This window comes from Marmota marmota, unplaced genomic scaffold (assembly GCF_001458135.2).
Source record: "Marmota marmota marmota unplaced genomic scaffold, marMar, whole genome shotgun sequence".
In the NCBI taxonomy this organism is placed as follows: Eukaryota; Metazoa; Chordata; class Mammalia; order Rodentia; family Sciuridae; genus Marmota; species Marmota marmota.
Genome location: NW_026000108.1, coordinates 2588752 through 2606694, shown reverse-complemented (window position 1 = coordinate 2606694; position 17943 = coordinate 2588752). Strand labels below are relative to the sequence as shown.

General features: G+C 50.6%; 1 protein-coding gene across 4 annotated transcripts in view; it reads right to left on the bottom strand.

Annotated features, from left to right (window-relative positions):
• The window catches only part of Rgs12 (regulator of G protein signaling 12), a 115625-nt gene that overhangs the window by 45045 nt on the left and 52637 nt on the right, over nucleotides 1-17943 (bottom strand). Inside the window, exon 1 of one of the 4 annotated variants that reach the window (XM_048784084.1) lies at nucleotides 7979-8467. The exons of the other annotated variants lie outside the window; for them this stretch is intronic. Within the exon in view, the coding sequence (XP_048640041.1) occupies nucleotides 7979-8032 (54 nt within the window). The 5' untranslated portion in view covers nucleotides 8033-8467. Of the gene's footprint in view, nucleotides 1-7978; nucleotides 8468-17943 lie in introns of those variants that run through there. 4 annotated transcript variants of the gene reach the window in all.

Sequence of the window (17943 nt, the reverse complement as noted above, 5' to 3'; positions counted from 1 at the left end):
CTCGGCATCAGACACACAGTCTGGGGGGTGTCAACCGGGCAGAGACGCGGCTCCAGGCAGCAAGCAAGCACACGCACTCTGGCAGGAAAGCCCTCCGGGCCCATGAAAGTAGGCACCTGGGAGCCCGCGATGGAGAGTCAGTAGAGCAGCGGCAGAGCCCAGACACTGGAGAGACCTGTGCGGACGTTAGATAACCATGAAACCACAGAGAGCAGCAGCCAACCAAAATGGGAAGCAAGGGGCAGATCTGAAGGGCAGCCAGTCTCATGATAAAAGCTGCAGCTGCTGAAGCCCAAGCCAGGGGATCAGAAGATAGTGCTGGAAAACCCAGGCTGGTGGCAGCAGAGGGTTGGGACCCAGAGAGAGGGGACAGAGCTTGTGTAGCAGAGCACAGACGGCAACCAGTCACAGCAAGTCAGAGCAGGAGGTCCAAGGCCAGGGAGGCTGCAGGAGGGAGCAGTAGCAAAGCTGGGTTCCAGGGAAGCCCAAGAGGACAGGCAGCCAGCCCTGAAGAGCCCTCAGGGAACGCCAAGGATGCCCAGAAGAGCTCAGGGGTCACTAAGCTTTGTTGGCAATTTGCAGGAGACTGGAAGTCTCTGGGCCATTGCCTCTGCCTCCCATGAGGTGTTTCCTTCCCTCTCCCAGCTCCCGTAGACATTCCAAAAGCACTTTTCAAGCCCGAACCTCCAAGGAGCCATGGGCTGGTGGACACTGTGTTCTGGGGACTCGCCTGTGGGCAGTAAGAACTAGAGGTCACGGGTAATCCCCCACCCCGTGGCAGTCTTCCCCAGCACCCTGATTTCTGCACTCAGCACCTGAAGAAAGAGAGAGAGACTCTGCAGGAACTGCTCCTAAGGCCTATGAACAGGCCACAGGATCACTGGCCGGCGCTGGCCCTTTTCTCCTGGCTTCCTACTTCCCTGCTCACCACTCGATCCTGGCACCTGGTTACATAGCAACCAAGTGCTCATCTGGAAAATCAATGGGGACACATTTCCATATTACTTGGACAAGACCACTGTGCTCCTCCAAGGTCACATACTTTCAGAGAAACAGCTGACAACTTTTCCTGATGAGGTTGATTTGCAAAGAAATAATCACAATTATCATTAATCTAATTACCTTTGTTTCATGTCTAATATTTATTCTATTTATAAGAACACACCTGGAAGTGACAGGTTATGCCTCACACAAACCAATACCCAAGTCCCTGCACGAGAAGTGCCAGAGTGGCCCTGAGGGGCTCCCAACGCCAGCACCTGTGACCAGGACAGGAAAAGCAGCTAAGAAACATCTCAGGGGCTGCAATCTGAAGCAGGTAAGTGATGTGGATGAATATTTAGTGCCTATGAGGGGACAGGGCAGGCAGGAGGCACCTGAGATTCAGGGAGGAGACAGCACTGCGCAGGGAGCAAGTGCTGAGAGCAGGGTAGAACGGGGAAGAGGAGGCAGCATCCCCAAGCCACCCCTGTCACCAGCAACAACACGGCAAATGTTGACCAGATTCCCTGGGCCTAGCTGGCAGGGGACATAATACAGAGTGGCAGAGATTCAGGGAGTCCCAGAGTTTCCAAAGCACATTCAAAAGAATAAGTAGGACTTGCTGAAGTTCAACACAACTCCTTAAAATACGGATTCTGGAACACTTGTCTCTTGAGATGGTGGTGAGCACAGGTACCCGCATAGGGGGCACCGTCCCACCTGTGCTCAGCACAGGGGTTCTGGGGATTGAACCCAGGGCGCTTAACCACTGAGCCACATCTACAGTCCTTTTTATACTTTATTTAGAGACAGAATCTCACTGAGTTGCTTAGTTCCTTGCTAAATTGCTAAGGCTGGCTTTGAACTCACGATCCTCCTGCCTTGGCCTCCCAAGCCTCTTGAGATTTTAGGTGTGTGTCACTGTGCGCGACTTTTTAACCCTTCACCATTTACAGTCAAAGTAATTCCTTGCTGGCTTCTGGGGGGCCCTCTGAGGAGGGGTCTGCTAGGAAGCTACAGCTGCTAGGAAGCACCCTTCCTGCCCTCTGAGCACCCACTCTACACAGGGCCTGCTCCTGGCTCCCTGAGCACACGGTCTTCAGCTCCAACTACACTTCTCTAAGAGCCATCCCATCGGTGTGAAGGGTCTTGAGCAGCATATCAAATAATCAAATAACAGAAGGAAAACACAAGGGACATCCCAGGGTCTGGGCTGTTTCTGGAACCCTGTTTCCAAGCTGCACATCTGTGTGTACGTCAGGTGCACCTGTCCTACAAGGTGCGTGACTCCCATCATGGGTGGTGTCCAAGGACTCTGATGGCCACTGCAGGGAAGGACCCAACCCTCTCTGTAGCCTGCATCTCCCCTACCTCAGCATGGAGCACCCTGGCCTGGCAAGCTTGCCACCTGGACTCAGCTCCACTGATGTCCCCTGGAAAGCCTTCCTTACTACCCTCTAGCCACGCCTGGTCACCTGGGGAAGTCCCCACCACTAACATGACGACTGTCCCCGCAGAGCAGTTCTGGTGTTGCTTAGCGGTGGTATCCAGGAAGGGCCACTCCACAGACCTCACAGGAGCCTGGACAGAGGGCTGCACCGTGTGGCTGACCTGGCACCAGGACACTTGGGGTCTTCAGCCCACAATGCAGTCACCGCCCGCTCTCTTCCTGTTCTCACCCCACACTTGCACGTGGCACACGCGCGCGCGCGCACACACACACATTCTCTTTTAATAAGCAAGCAAAGACACAACTGGAGAACAGGTTGGTAAGGAAGAAGCGGGAGGAGGCACATGTCCAGGCTCAAGCCTGAAAGTTCACAGTAAGAGCTCTGTCACCCCTAGGTTTTCTAGTGTTAGGAACAAGAAGCCGTGCTGTATTTTGTCGAATGCTTTTTCTGCATCTGTTGAGATGATCATATGATTCTTATCTTTAAGTCTATTGATGTGATGAATTACATTTATTCAATTCCTTATGTTGAACAACAACCTTGCATCCTTGGGATGAACGACACTTGCTTGTGGTGCACGAACTTTTTGATATGTTTTTGTATGCAATTTGCCAGAATTTTATTGAGAATTTCTGTATCTATGTTCATTAGAGATATTGGTCTGAAGTTTTCTTTCTTTGATGTGTCTTTGCCTGGTTTTGGTATCAGGGTAATATTGGCCTCATAGAATGAGTTTGGAAGTGCTCCCTCTTTTTCTATTTCAAGAAATAATTTGAAGAGTATAGGTATTAGTTCTTTAAAGGTCTTATAGAACTCATCGGGTTCTGGGCTTTTCTTAGTTGGTAGGCTTCTGATGGAGTCTTCTATTTCATTGCTTGAAATTGATCTGTTTAAATTGTGTGTATCCTCCTGATTCAATGTGGCCAAATCATATGACTCTAGAAATTTGTTGATGTCTTTGATATTATCTATTTTATTGGAGCACAAGTTTTCAAAATAATTTCTAATTATCTTCTATATTTCTGTAGTGTCTGTTGTGATATTTCCTTTTTCGTCTCATATGCTAGAAATTTGAGTTTTCTCTTCTTTGTTAGCATGGTTAAGGGTTTGTCAGTTTTTGTGATGGACAACATTTCCCTACGTACATGTATGAAGACCCGAATGGTGTGAATATACTTTGGCTACAACCAGAGATATGAAAAATTGTGCTCTATATGTATAATATGAATTGTGATGCATTCTGCCGTCATATATAACAAATTAGAATAAAAAGATAAAATGAAGAAAGAAAGAACTCTGTGATCCCAGAGACACCAACTTCTGTTTAGGGCCACCCAGTGACAAACGTTAGCATGAGACAGAGGTGTGAAGGTGGAGTCCGCGCTGCAGTGGCCAGCGTGGCCTGGCCACCATGGCAGTCAGGGAAGGGAAAAGCGCGCGCGCGCGCGCGCATGCACATCCCCCAGAGCATTCACCCTTCAGGAAGATCAGAAGAAACTAAAATCACGGCAAACCCCACAATGACAGCATCTTTCTAAGAACATGACATCAAATATTCCTCTCTTGCCCTTGGTGAAGCCTCAGCTAATTCACTGTGAAACTTTTAAAAATCCAAAGGACACTGACATGGTGACACGTGCCACAAGAAGGCTTGGTATTCATTGTAACATTTTGGCTTTGAAGTGCTGTTCACTTGACAACAATTCTTAGTTGAAACAAAGAATGCACAGTCCTTTTACCTGACGGCTTACCCAGCACAAAGATGAGAATCAGCGGAGGGAGGGGAGGAGAGCTGCAGCAGGGCCTCAGGACATTTGCACGAGGTCCCAGCACAAGGCTGCACTCCCACGGCAGAGCTGTGGAGACCAGACACCTACAGCCTCTGTGCAGGAAGCAGCCCTTCTGTGCAAATGGCATTCCTTGCCCTTGCTGGTGCCTATGGTTTGAGGCTGCACCCCTGAGGGTAAGGTCCAGGCCCAGGCCCAGGATCCAGCACCTATGCTAACCTTCCAGGACAGTTAGGCAGGAGTTGAGCCTCCCTCCCATTAGGCAGTCCTCTGACCCCTTCCCAGCAACTCTGGCTGGGTCCAGGATTGACCCAGTGTTCTGGAGGTTGTGAGGTGCAGGTCAAGTGTGGCCTCCACGCACAGAGATGGGCAGTATGTGAGGAACCCAAGGGGGAAAGCTTCCCTCACACACAAAGCGCCTTGAGCACCAGCGAGCTCCACACAGGGCCTTCTTGAGACTCTAGGCTCAAACGGCCAACACTGGAGCCCAGCAGGGGCAGCCCCACCAACAGGAGCTGGGGAGGCAGGGAAGGCGGCCGTTGAGAAGTGTGGTCTCCGGGTGCAAGATGGGCACTCAGAGCGTGGGCGAGGCTGGTGCGAAGCGCTGAGAAAGTGTAAATGTGGGGTAGATTTTGAAGGTCAAATCCACAGTCTGCTGACGGGGACTGTTAGAGTTTGGGCCAATGCCAAAGGACCAGCTCTGCCCTCTTCGGAGATGGGGGAGGAATCAAACTGAGGTCCAGACACGAGTCCAGACTCTGGGATGTCCAAGTGGAGATGGACAGGTCTAGGGTCCAGGGCAAGGGTGCCCACTGCAGAAGCTGAGGAGGAGCAGTGACAGGTGACCTGGTTTCAGGGTCAACAGAGACTAGGGACAAACTGTTCTGACAACAGACAGGTAGAGTTGGGGCAACAGATGCATGGGGGGCTGCACCCCCCAGGCAAGGACACAGACACTGGGGCCAACTGCACCGTCAGTCCCGGTGCTCTGGCCTCAGCTCAGCACTGTCAGTCCCACAGCTCTAGGCCACAGCAGCTGCAGCAGGACAGCACGTGGGAGAGGCAGTGGTGACCAAGCCATGGGAGGAGTCAGCTAACTCTGGGCTAAAGAAGAGATATTCAGTCAAATGCAAAAAGACCTCGCGACAGTCCCCTGAAGGGCACCTGCCCCGCTCCTCTCACGTCCCACCAGGGGCACGACACCATTCCATGCCACCCAGCGACGGCTGCCATTCTCAGCCCCTCATGCAGACATCTGAAATGCCCACTTCTCTAGGCCACCTTCCACCTTCCTTACTACCTTTTCACTTCCCCAGGCTCCAGCACGGCCCACCCCTTCCAATGCCAGCCATCCACCTTCCCCAGGCCTCAAAGCTCTCTTTCTGTGTGCTGAGCATGGCCATGGCTGCCCCAGGGGACTCAGCAGCCCCATCTCCAGGTGGAGCCCTGGCATGGCTATCTCCACAGTCCTGTCCACCTGCCTGAGGAGACAAGACTCCAAGACGCCGCCTAGAAAAGAACAGTCGGCTTCTCTTCTACAACATGACCCCTTTCTATTTTCAAACTATTACAAAACCCAATGCATAAAGGGGGAAAAAACTCTTTGGACCCTAGAAAGTTCTTTTCCTGACACTCTAGCCACTCCAAGGTACCTCCCCAAGCCAACAAAAGTCAAGACACTCCAATATTATACCTGATATGCCTCAAACACCGAGACAGCCTTGAAAACCAACCTCTACCCAGCATCCAATACTGCGGGGCTTGTACTTCATGAGTGAGGAGAAGGACAATTTGGGGCACTAACAAACCAGGCCTAGCACCACCCACCCACCACCAGTCCCGGGTGAGAGCAGAGGAGGACAGGCTGGGAGCTCCCCCGGGGCTGTGCCTGCCTCAGCCCACTCAACGCTGGGCCTGGAGCTCTGCCACTCCTGGACAGCTGGCCACAGCGGGGGGACTGCTGGGCAGGTTCAGTGCAGGCGAAATCGGGGGCTTTCTTGTGACAATTCAGATTTCTCTTGGGCCATGGGTATTAATGTCCCCTCCAGCAGTCCTTTGCAGAGGCCAAGACTGGCAGCTAATCATGATGGCTTCCTCTCTTCTAAAGGGACATGAATGTCTTCAATCTACACAAGGTGGGAAGCCGCGGCCAGTGAGTCTGACCAGCAGACCTGGCCCCAGCTTCAAAGATGAGCCCCCTGAGGTAAGGAGGGAGGAGAAACTCACCTAGGACCACAGAACAGCCATCAGGAGCTGCTTTCAACAGTCCCTTCCACCTTACTTCCCTGCACCTGTGGTCGCTCAAGAACCAAAGAGCCAGTGCAGTGGATGACCTGGCCCCTTCCCTACCACCAGGTCAGGCAGGCAGAGCCATGTCAGCCACCCGGGAAAGCAACACAGCAGGGAGCCACTGTCTGCTGCTTAAACCTGGACCTTAGCAGCCAGATTTTCACACGCTCACATGAACAACTGGCTCATTTGCTGGTTTAAGCATTTGTGAAAATTTTAAAAGGCAGTCCAAATCATTTACATAGGCAAATACAAAGGCAGATTTTCAGTGGCTATTTTTTTTAACTAGAAATAAATAACAAAATTGTATAAAACTTGCCTTAATGTAGTATTGAAACGAAAGTTCTACCTACATTTGTACAAACAGCTCACTGGTTAGCTGGTCCAGTAAGGATGGTCAACTCCAAGCCTCATTTTCTCACTCAGTGTGAAAGGGAACTCACCCGCTTCCTGCCCAAGGACCAGTCTGGAAGGCAGCTTGACTGGTACAGGGCAGTCAGAGCCCACAGGAGCCCATGTACTGTCACCAGCTGACCCACACCCTGTCTGGTAGATCCACTCCCCACCTACAGGGAAGGGGCCAGTTCATTTCCCTACACCCGACACCCACATGGGTCACTTTTGAACTAGGAGTTTCTCTTTCATATCTCTGCAGAAGACCTGAATCAGATGTTAGGGGAAAATATCAAGATTAAGCAATTCCCAAAAAAGGAATTTAAAATTGGTACCCAGTGTTGGTGAAAACCTTCTATACATGAATTTTTTTTGTAGTTGTAGATGGCAGAATGCCTCTTTATTTTACTTGTTTATTTTTATGTGGCGCTAAGGGTCAAACCCAGTGCCTCACACATGCGAGGCAAACACTCTACCACTGAGCCACATCCCAGCCCTATATGAAATTACTCTTCTTACTTTTCTATTTGCTCTCAAGCCTTATAAAACACTTTATACCACATTCAACTTCATAAGAGCATATGCTAATCAATTGTTAAATAAGCGTGCTGGTAGTAACGAATGTATGGCATGCAGCACTCAACGCCTTAAAAACATAAGCTACAAAGTAGTAACTTAAAGAGTACGATGACTTTCGTGTATTTATTTAGGAATTTAACATTTCAACAAAATTAATTCGCTCACATCTTTCAAATCTGTTAGAGGGAAAGAGACACTGACACTCTGCAGGCTGATAGAGCACTGGCAGCTGGGCTCCAGGGCTTGAGGCTGGACCCCACTGAGCACCTAGCTCTGGCCAGGGACCTACAGCCCTGCACGAACTCCACAGTGCTCTCTCCAAGCTCCACAATGCAGACCTGCAGACCCGAGAACAGCAGTTGCAAATTTGTACTTAAAGTCACTTGGAAATTCCACAGCTACTGTTCACAAAACAGGCTGAAATAAAGCAGAACCAGGATGCCAAGCTTTCTTACCACAATCCTGTTTAAATGGCAAGAAACAGCTGGAAAATCTTACCTGCTGGTCAGTAGAAATGTCCGCTTCATGTGACAACCCCTTTTCCAAATTCATTGCAAGACAAGAAAACTTCCGCAGCGAGTCAGGCACCCGGATCTAAAATACACCCCTGGACACGGCAGCATGCCTGTGCATGTCAGTAAAGTTCAGACGTCTCTGCTGAAGTTCCATGTGCTCCCTCCGTAACCCATGGCAACGGGACCCGGAGGAAGCTGTGGTCTGCAAGGACTCAGACGCGATCTCAATTGTCTCATGCATAGAGAAAAGGCCGTTTATATAAATCACGCTGTGAGATCATTTTTAAAGTATTTCCTCTACCAAATCAGAAGAATAGCACTTTGGCCGATAGGGGTATTTTCTCAGTCAGCACAACAGCTGCAGAGAATTTGTTTTTTTAGCAGCTCAGTGCGGCTTGCAACCTTAATTACCATTGCCACCAATTCTATTATGAGCCTGTTCCATGTGCACCCGCTTCCTCAGTGGCGGCCAATGGAACCCAGCACATTCCTGAGAACCTCCACGCCACCTAGAGCAGCCAGCTGCACTGTCCGCCTCCCACACAGCTCAACAACTAAGAGCTGTGATGGACCCTAGCTTGAAGAAGGAAGGAGCACAGAAAGAGCACTGCTTCTAGCACCTGGGTGTCCTGCAAATCCCTGTTCTCCCGGGACTCCAGGGGAGGTGCTCGCGCCAAGAGCCTCCTTACTGCCAACACCTCTCCACGCAGGGCCTGAGGGTCTGGCCGGGACAGGCTCTAGGAATCCCCCAATCCCAGACTGTTCCGTGGTGCACCCTAAGGAGTGGCAAGGCAGTGCCACTAGCCTATGGGCTGGGACAGGGCCTTGAATTTAGGTCAGGCTACCAGCCAGGTGCACCCTGCACCTACCTCACCACACCTGAGCTTTGCCATGAGAGAAAAGCTCAATCCCAGCACGAACATTTAGGGAGCCGAATCCACATCACGGTGCGCACCATTCCATGCAGAAACCTGCAGCAGCTGCCTGCCAGGGTGACCATCACAGACCCGAAGAGGCGTCAGCTCAAACCGCCCCTGACAGACAGCTCTCCAGGAGAGCTGCAGCGACAGGGGAGCAGCAGGTGCATTCACTGAGCACAGGAGGAGAGGGGAGAGGGCAGGGCAGGCCTGGGGCTCACAGAGGACAGGCCAGGAGCCAGCTTCCACAGCCAGTGTTCCCCTCTGCCAGACCCCATGTAGCCACGGGGCAGAAATGGCCCAAACAGTTCACCTCTCCCTCTGCAGAGCTGCTCCCTTCTTATAGGGGGCGCCACCTCTGCTGTCACCAGCCCACCAGCTGGAGTGGCCTGGAGCTCTCTTCCCTGGCAGGGCCTCACAGGTAAGCACCACGAGCCAGAGGGCCTGTGTCACACAAAGCAGTCAGGTGGCGAAAGCCTCGCCACACACAGTTCCCAGGCCGTTGGACAATGTCACCTCCCTGCCCACAGGCAGCCTCAAGTTGTGAAAGCCAGTTCATACTGTAAACCCCCCACACTGCGGCCCACCCCGACAGGAGGCCCAAGGCTGGGATATCCCCTGCTGAATCCATGCACGAGGGCCTCTGGCCAAGCCTGAGGGGTTTGGCGGGCTCCTGTCAGATCCTCCCTTCCATGAGTCCCTGCAGCTCCCTGCCCAGTGCACACAGGAGCATACACACACGCCTGCACACACGTGCACACACACAGATAAAGCAAGCTGCGGGTCTGCAACGGCAACGGTTGGTCCTCATGGGGGTCAGCTGGACCTGCGACCAGTCCCAGGCGTCTCCCTCTCTGATTTCTGAGAGGCCATAGAGTTCTGGAGGAGATAGGGGCCTGCAGGCCAGAGCAGATGACAGCAGCATCCTGACCCCACAGGCCCACCAGCCCCTGGTGACAGCCACCAGTGACCAACACCCACCCAGGCCAGAGCAGCAAGTGTGCACAGGGAGACCTTCAGCTAGGGCCTGAGGAGCAAGCCTCCCAGAGGGTCACTTGACCAAACTGAACTCATTTCAATCATGCCAGAGAGAAGAACCTGTGTCCCAGCAGGTTTGACCAAGGGCTAAAAAGCAAGAAACGTGATTCAGTCTTTGCCCTCGGACAGCCTGGGTCCCTCAGGATTAAGTCCCTCTCCTTTCCTCCCCAGCTGCCCTAGGAGACTACCCTCCCCCTCCTCTTCTGGGTGAGGACAGTCTTAGGAAAGAGGGAGGTGACACCCGCAGCCCCAAGCCATCCTGCTTATTTAGATTAGCAGCCTGCTGGAAACCAAGCCCAGGAGCAGCTGATAGCAGACAGCCTGCCTCCCTCCTGCCCCAATGTGGGGACGGTGTGTTTTTCTGGGTTGGCTTCAGACCCTGAGCCCCGGGAGCCCCGAACAGCCCCGCACAGACCCAAACCAAGTGTGGTTCCAGCACAGAACCCTAGGAGGTGGCAGCGATGGGCCTCGACAAGACGGGGAGAGGTTCACAGAAAGTGGGCCAGGCACCAGCCAGAAAGCATGAGTCATTCTCGCCCTCGGCTCAGCCTGCTGCCTCCTACACAGCTACCTGGAGGCCAAGGAGTCAAAGCCGCCATATGGCAGACCCAGCCAGCACGCGTGGGCCCAGCACCCGCCCCTCCCCAGCACCTAGAACACACGCAGCAGAGGAAGCACTCACTAGCACCCAGATGGCTAGAGGCTGTTTATGCCCATGCCTTCCCCCAGGCAGGGACTGTCCTGGGCAGGGAAATCCAGTGCAGGCTCTAGGGAATGGGGGGGTAGGAAAAGCTCTGGGCCCAGGGTGAAGCCACAACCACAGGGATGGGGGAAGCGACAGCATCACAAGTGGGAAGGGGTGAGCAGCAGAAGTGAGAACCCACAAGAAGTGTCCAGGGCCAGCAGGAGGCCTGGCCAGCCAACAGTTCTGGTGAAGACAAGGGCTCCTGTGAGCATGGGGCCTCTAGGCCTGCCAAGGAGCACCTCCTGGATTCTGGACACCTTGTAGTGTTCCCCTGCCTCCCCCACCCCACCCCAACCTGACACCTGGAGCCAGCACCTCGACAAGTTCTGACCAAGGCATGCGCAAGGCCTGGGCGCCCCCTGCTGCCCATTGCCCGCCACTGCCAGTCCGCCCAGCACCTGGCACCAGACACACACCTACATGTGCACACACACACACACACACACACACTCACAGAGGCACCCAGCTCCTCCCAGCACAATGCTCTAGGGTGCCATGGTTTTCAGTGAACATAAACTCCTCAGATCACGAAGGACCAAGACAGTGAGGGCTAGATGACATGGGAGGCAGGGGCCTCAAATGTATCGGGTCCGGGATGTGGGCTTCCCCTAAGAACAGTAGGCCTGGCCAGTGGGTAGTGTCTTAAGCCAAAGGAACAACTCACCAGGCAGAGAGAGGGGCCGGGCTGGTTACTGACCAGTTCAGAGCAGTCGGGAGCTGAGGGCCTGGGTCCTGCCCCGACTTCACCTCCTGCAGAAGCAACGGGGGCTGAGACCAGGATAGCAAACCTGGGGGAAAGGCCACGGAGACACCTTCGGCTCTGTGGGCAATCCTACACTCTGCCTTGGCCACTCCCTGGGCAGTGTGGCTGGTTGCGAGGCCTCCCTCTCAGTAGAGGGCTGGGTGTGACCCACGGCCCAGAGCAGCTGGCGCTGCCTCCCCGCTGTGCCTTGCTCTTTCCCCACTGCTACCGCCGGCCTGTTCCTGTGAGGTCTGTTTGTCCATTACACACTGCTGGGGAGCAAATCCGCTGAGCCCAGGACCTCAGCTGGGCCGAGTGTTGCATCGCTGCCATGCCCAGGAACAGCATGAAATGCCAGGAGGTTAGAAGGCACTGGGGAGTCCTGGGAGGGCAGCAGGACCAGCCTGGCCGTGGCTGATTCTCGTCTGCCACCCCCACACCGCACGGCCTTGGATTCGGTGCTCAGACAGGCACCTTGCCTCAGTTTCCCACTGTGTAAGGCAAGACCCCAACCGACCCTGCAGGAGTTTCTTTCATCAACAACAGGCTGCCCTCAGACACGGCTCGCACCCTCTACCACCACCACAAATGGGATCACGAGCCCAAGAGACCCTGAGAAGAGCCAGGCCTCAGAGAGTGACGGGACAGCTATGGGGCTGAGTATGACCAGTGCCGAGTTCACAGAACCACAATTATTAGCGCTTGGCAGCACCTAAGAATGTCACATTTCAAACCATGGGCAATATGGTCAGGGGAGTTGGAGACCCCAGGCCTGTCCCAGCCCTTGTGGGGATGGCCTGGGCCCTCTTCCTGCTGACCCCAGGCTGCATCACTGTCCCCAAGCCCTCAGGCCTGCTCAGGCCTCACGGGCAGAGCTCCTCACGTTCTCCCTCCCCCCCATCCTGGCCGGGGCCAGCACTTAGCTCCCTCAGAGCCACCATCAGCCTTCTCGGGATGGTTCCTGCCAAGCCTGACCAACTGTTAGGGCCTGAAGAGGAACAAATGGCCTCTCAGGGGACCCACAGCCACTGCTGGGGTTTGGTCCTCCTCAGCCTCCAGAGTGCTCCAGTGCACAGTTTGCTGTGACCCAGACTTCACCTGGAGAGACGTCTCCACCCTTGCCTCTACAACTCAGTGGCACGTGTGGGTGGCGCTGTCCTCAGGGTGGAGGTCTTCCTACATCTGCTCCTCAGCCTTTCTATAGGTTCCAGAAGGCACATGACGTAAGGGCTGCATCCTGGAGACTGCTGGTGGCCCCAGCACTCAAGGAGAACACCCCGACTTTACCCATTTCCTACCTCTTGGTCACAGAGCCCACCAGAGTCAAAGTTGGGGCTCCCCAACAGCCAAGGTCACAGCCACAGGCTGGTGTCCCAGGGAGATGCTCCCACTGCAGGACATGTGCTGCCACACTGCCATTTATTTCATTTATTTATTTTTTTCATGTGGTGCTGAGGATCGAACCCAGGGCCTCGCAAGTGCTAGGTGAGCGCTGTAAAGCTGAGCCCCAGCCCCAGCTCTGGGCTGTCACACTGTCGTGCCCTCATGCTTCTCACTGGTCAGCGAGCTGCCTCCAGCCTTGGGAGGCCACTGACCAGGAGGCTACACACAGCAAGACTTTGGGCTCCAGGGGCTGAGCCTCAAAACAGAGTTCAAAGGAACAGAAACCCTGAAGCTGATCTTAGCAAAAAATCTCCCAAACTGTTCTCTTTAGAGCAGTGGCTGCGCCCTGACGAGGGCAAGGGCAGGATGACAACACTGGCCTCTCTTTCCCCGCTAAGTGGTGCAGCCCAGGTGCACAACCCCTCACGCGATATAGGAGCAGGTGGGAAGAGGAAGTGAGCCAGCGGTGCCAAAGACCCCTGCAGCAGTGCTGCTCAGGACGGCCCAGGGAAATGCACGCACGCACACGCACGCACGTACACACACATGCACACGCACATGTACACGTACCCGCATTGCTCCCGGGGCAGCAGAGCACTGCTGCTGTGCCACCACAGCCTGGAGCCCAGCCCCCGTTTGCTCCTCCCGGCTCCAGCTCAGTGCAGGAGCAGGGAGCCTCGTGCAGGCGCAGGGCGGTATCTGCCAGCACGTCCTGGGCAGGGCCGTCTCTCCTGGGCCCTCGTGAGCCCTGTATCTGATCAGACCCACTTCTCGGGGCCCCGCCTGGGCTGAGGCTGCACTTGGAACAATTCCATGCAGCATGGCACAGCTGCTTACAGCACTCCCTTCTTATTCTTGTATTATAATTCTTTTTGTTTCCATAGAATGGTAATAAGGTCCCCATCTTGTTTCTGATTTTAGTGATTTTGAGTCTTCTCTTTTTTCTCCTTATTTCATTTAGTTAAGAAACTGTCACTTTGGTTGATCTTTATAAAGAAGTAACTTTTGGTTTCACTGATTTTCTGTTTTCTCTGCTCATTTGGATGGTCTCCTTCCTTCTTCTAGCTCAGGGCTTTGTTCCCTCCTCCTTCCTCAGTTCCTTAGGTTGGTCCTAGACGTCACCATGGACAGCTGTGACTCTCCCCTGGTACTGCCTTCACTGTATCCTGTGAGTTTTCGTGGGTTGTGTTTGTTTGTGTGTGTGTTTTCATTTTTATTTATCTAAGGTGTTTTCTAATTTTCCTTGTGACTTCATGAGAAGTTAAGAATTTTGTACATCAAAAGATAATATCAGCCGGGCATGGTGACACTTATCTGTAATCCCAGATACTCAGGAGGCTGAGTTTGGTCCTCCTTGGCCTCAAAAAATAAAACATTTGACTAGCATAACAGAAGCCCTGCATCCAATCCCCAGTACTGTGAAAAAAAAGAAAGAAAAGAAAAAATACCAAAAGAGTAAAAAGGCAATTCACAGACAGGGAGAAAACTATTGCAAAACATATATGTGATAGGGGATTAATATCCCAAATATATTGAGAGCTTCCACAACCTGATTAAAAGTGGGCAAAGGACTTGAATAAATATTTCTCCAAAGAGGATGTTCAAATGGCCAGTAACCACAAGGAAAGACACCCAACATTATTAGTCATTAGGAAAATACAACGAGAGGCCACCCCACACCCATGCAGGTGGCAACTAGCAAACAGAAGGAAATGACAGGCATCAGCCAAGATGTGACCTGGCAGAACCTCATGCACTGCAGGAGGGAATGCAAATGGCAGAACCTCGGTAGAAACAGTATGAAGGTCCCCCAAAAATCTTGAATTGACAGCAGGGACATTTGTTTCTTTGGTTTTATAATTTTTTAAAATTTGTTCATTTTAGATATACATGACAGCAGAATGTACTCAGATTATACATATGAACATAAAGTACATCCGATTCATTCTACTGTCTTTCCTATCCCACCCCCTTCCCTTCATTCCCCTTTGTCTTCTCCTTGAACTTCTATTCTTCCCTGCTGCCCACCCTTATTGCATATTATCATCTGCATATCAGAGAGAACATTTGGCCTTTGGTTTTTTGGGATTGGCTTATTTCACTTAGCATGACAGTCTCCAGTTCCATCCATTTTCTGGCAAATGCCATAAATTCGAAATTCTTCTTTATAGCTGAGTAATATTCCATTATGTATATATACCAGATTTTCTTTATTCATTCATCTGTTGAAGGGCACCTAAGTTGGTTCCATAGCTTAGCTATTGTGAATTGAGCTGCTGTAAACATTGATGTGGCTGTGTCACTATAGTATGCTGACTTTAAATCCTTCAGGTGTATGCCAAGGAGTGGGATAGCTGGGTCAAATGGTGGTTCCATTGCAGGTTTCCTGAGGAATCTTCACACTGCTTTCCAGAGTGGTTGCTCCAATTTTCAGTCCCACCAACAATGTATGATTGTACCCTTTTCCCCACATCCTCACCAACACTTATTGTTACTTGTATTCTTGATAATTGCCATTCTGACTGAAGTGAGATGAAATCTCAGTATAGGTTTGTTTCTCTCTTTTTTTCTTTTTCTTTTCTTTTTGGATGGACACGTTACCTTTATTCTGTTTATTTATTTTTATGTGGTGCTGAGGCTCAAACGCAGTGCCTCACACGTGTTAGGCAAGTGCTCCACCACTAAGCCCCAGCCCCAGCCCTCTCAGTGTAGTTTTAATTTGCATTTCTCTAATTGCTAGAAATGTTGACCATTTTTTTCATATATTTGTTAAGCGGCTGTATTTCTTCTTCTGTGAAGTGTCTGCTCAGTTCTTTAGCCCATTTATTAATTGGGTTATTTGTGGGATTTTTTTTGGTATTAAGTTTTTTGAGTTCTTTATATATTCTGGAGATTAGTGCTCTGAGGTGCACCTGACAAAAATTTTCTCCTATTCTGTAGGCTCTCTTTACATTCTTGATTGTTTCCTTTGCTGTGAAGAAGGTTTTTAGTTGATACCATCCCTTTATTGATTCTTTTTATTTTATTTTATTTTTATTTTTTGGGTATTGGGGATCGAACTCAGGTGTGCTTAACTACTGAGTCACATCCCCATCCCTTTTTGGTATTTTATTTAGAGACAGGGTCTTGCTGAGTTGCTTAGGGTCTTGTTAAGTTGCTAAGGCTGGCTTTGAAGTCACAATCCTCCTGCCTCAGCCTCCTGAGCTGCTGGGATTACAGGCATGCACCACCACACCGGGCCCATTTATTAATTCTTGATTTTACTTCTTGTGCTTTAGGAATCTTGTTGAGGAAGTCAGTTCCTAAGCTGACATGGTAGAGAATTGTGCCTACTTTTTCTTCTAGTAGGATTGGGGCCTGTGGTCTAGTGCCTAGGTCCTTGATACTCTTAGAGTTGTTTGGTGCAGAGTAAGAGACAGGGATCTAATTTCATTTTGCTAAATATGAATTTCCAATTTTCCCAGCATCACTTGTTGAAGAAACTGTCTTTTCTCCAGTCTATATTTATGGTGCATTGGTCCAGTGTGATACAACTGCATTTATGTGGGTTTGTCTGTGTCTTCTACTCTGTACCATTGGTCTTGTGTCCCTTTGGTGCCAACACCAAGCAGTTTTTGTTACTAAGGCTCTGTAGTATAATTTAAGGTCTGGTATTGTGACACCTCCTCCTTCACTTTTCTCGCTAAGGGATTGCTTTGTCTATTCTGGATGTCTTATTTTTCCAAATGAATTTCATGCCTGTTTTTTTTTAATTTTTATTTCTATGAAGAATGTCATTGGGATTTTAATAGGAATTGCAGTAAATCTGTATAGTGTTTTTGGTAGTATGGCCATTTTGACCATGTTAATTCTGCCTATCCAAGAACATGGAGATCTTTCCATCTTCTAAGGTCTTCTTCAATTTCTTTCTTTAGTGTTCTATAGTTTTCATTGTAGAGGTCTTTCATCTCTTTTGAGAGCTTGATTCCCAAATATCTTTTTTTTTTTTTTGAGGATATTATGAATGGGATAGTTTTCTAAATTTTATTTTAATTGATTCATCACCCACAATTGATTTATGGGTGATATTTATTTATTTATTTATGGTGGTGGTGGTGCTGGGAATTGAACCCAGGGCAGCCTTGTGCATGCAAGGCAAGTACTCTACCAACTGAGTTATATCCCCCGCCACGGGGTGTTTATTTTATATCCTGCTACTTTGCTGAAGTCAATCATTTATTCGTTCTAGAAGTTTTCTGGTGGAATTTTTTGGGTCTTCTAAATATAGAATCATGTCATTGGCAAATAGTTTGAGTTCTTCTTTTCCTATTCAATACCCTTGATTTCTTTCTTTTTATGTTTGCTGTGGCTAAGGTTTCCAGGACTATGTTGAAGAGGAGTGGGGAAAAGGGCATCTCTGTCTTGTTCCAGTTTTTAGCAGGAATGCTTTCAATTTTTCTCCATCTAGAATGATGTTGGCCTTGGGTTTATTGTATATAGCTTTTACAATGTTGAGGTATGTTCTTACTCCCTAGTTTTTCTAGTGTTTTGAATATGAATTGCTAAGAGCCACAGCCAAGTAATATGATGCATGGCATTTTTGGTTGAAAGGTGACGCCAGCAAGCCATTGAGATGATATGATTATGTTAAGATTTGCATTCATATGGATATTGGACTCCTGCTGTTCACCTAGGCCTGCTATGGGACTCCTGGAGAGTTCCCATTGGTTGGGGAAGTGCGGTAGGTAGGAGGGAATTCCGGAGGAGGAACTTCCTCTTGGAATCCAGGAGAACGCCACGTGCATGGGTCGGCAATCTTCCCGGGAGCCTATGGGGCATTGGCGGCAGTTTCAAAAATAAAGTTTGTTCCTGCTTAAGTGGCTCGTGATTTTGTGCCCAGCCAGACTGCGACAATTGGTGGTCCGTGCGGGGGACGCCTGAAGCTTGGAGGTGAGTAAAATTGCTCGCCCCTGAGGGAAGGCGAGAGAATGGGTGACCATTTCAAAAAACAATGTGTTCTTGTTTTGATTTATTTTGTTTTTGTTTCAAGCTGCCTATCCCTAGAATTTTCTCAGGCAAACTGGGAAAAATGGTTGGCTCAAGGTTTGAAGTTGTTCGGCCCTGAGAAAGAGAAAATTGATACA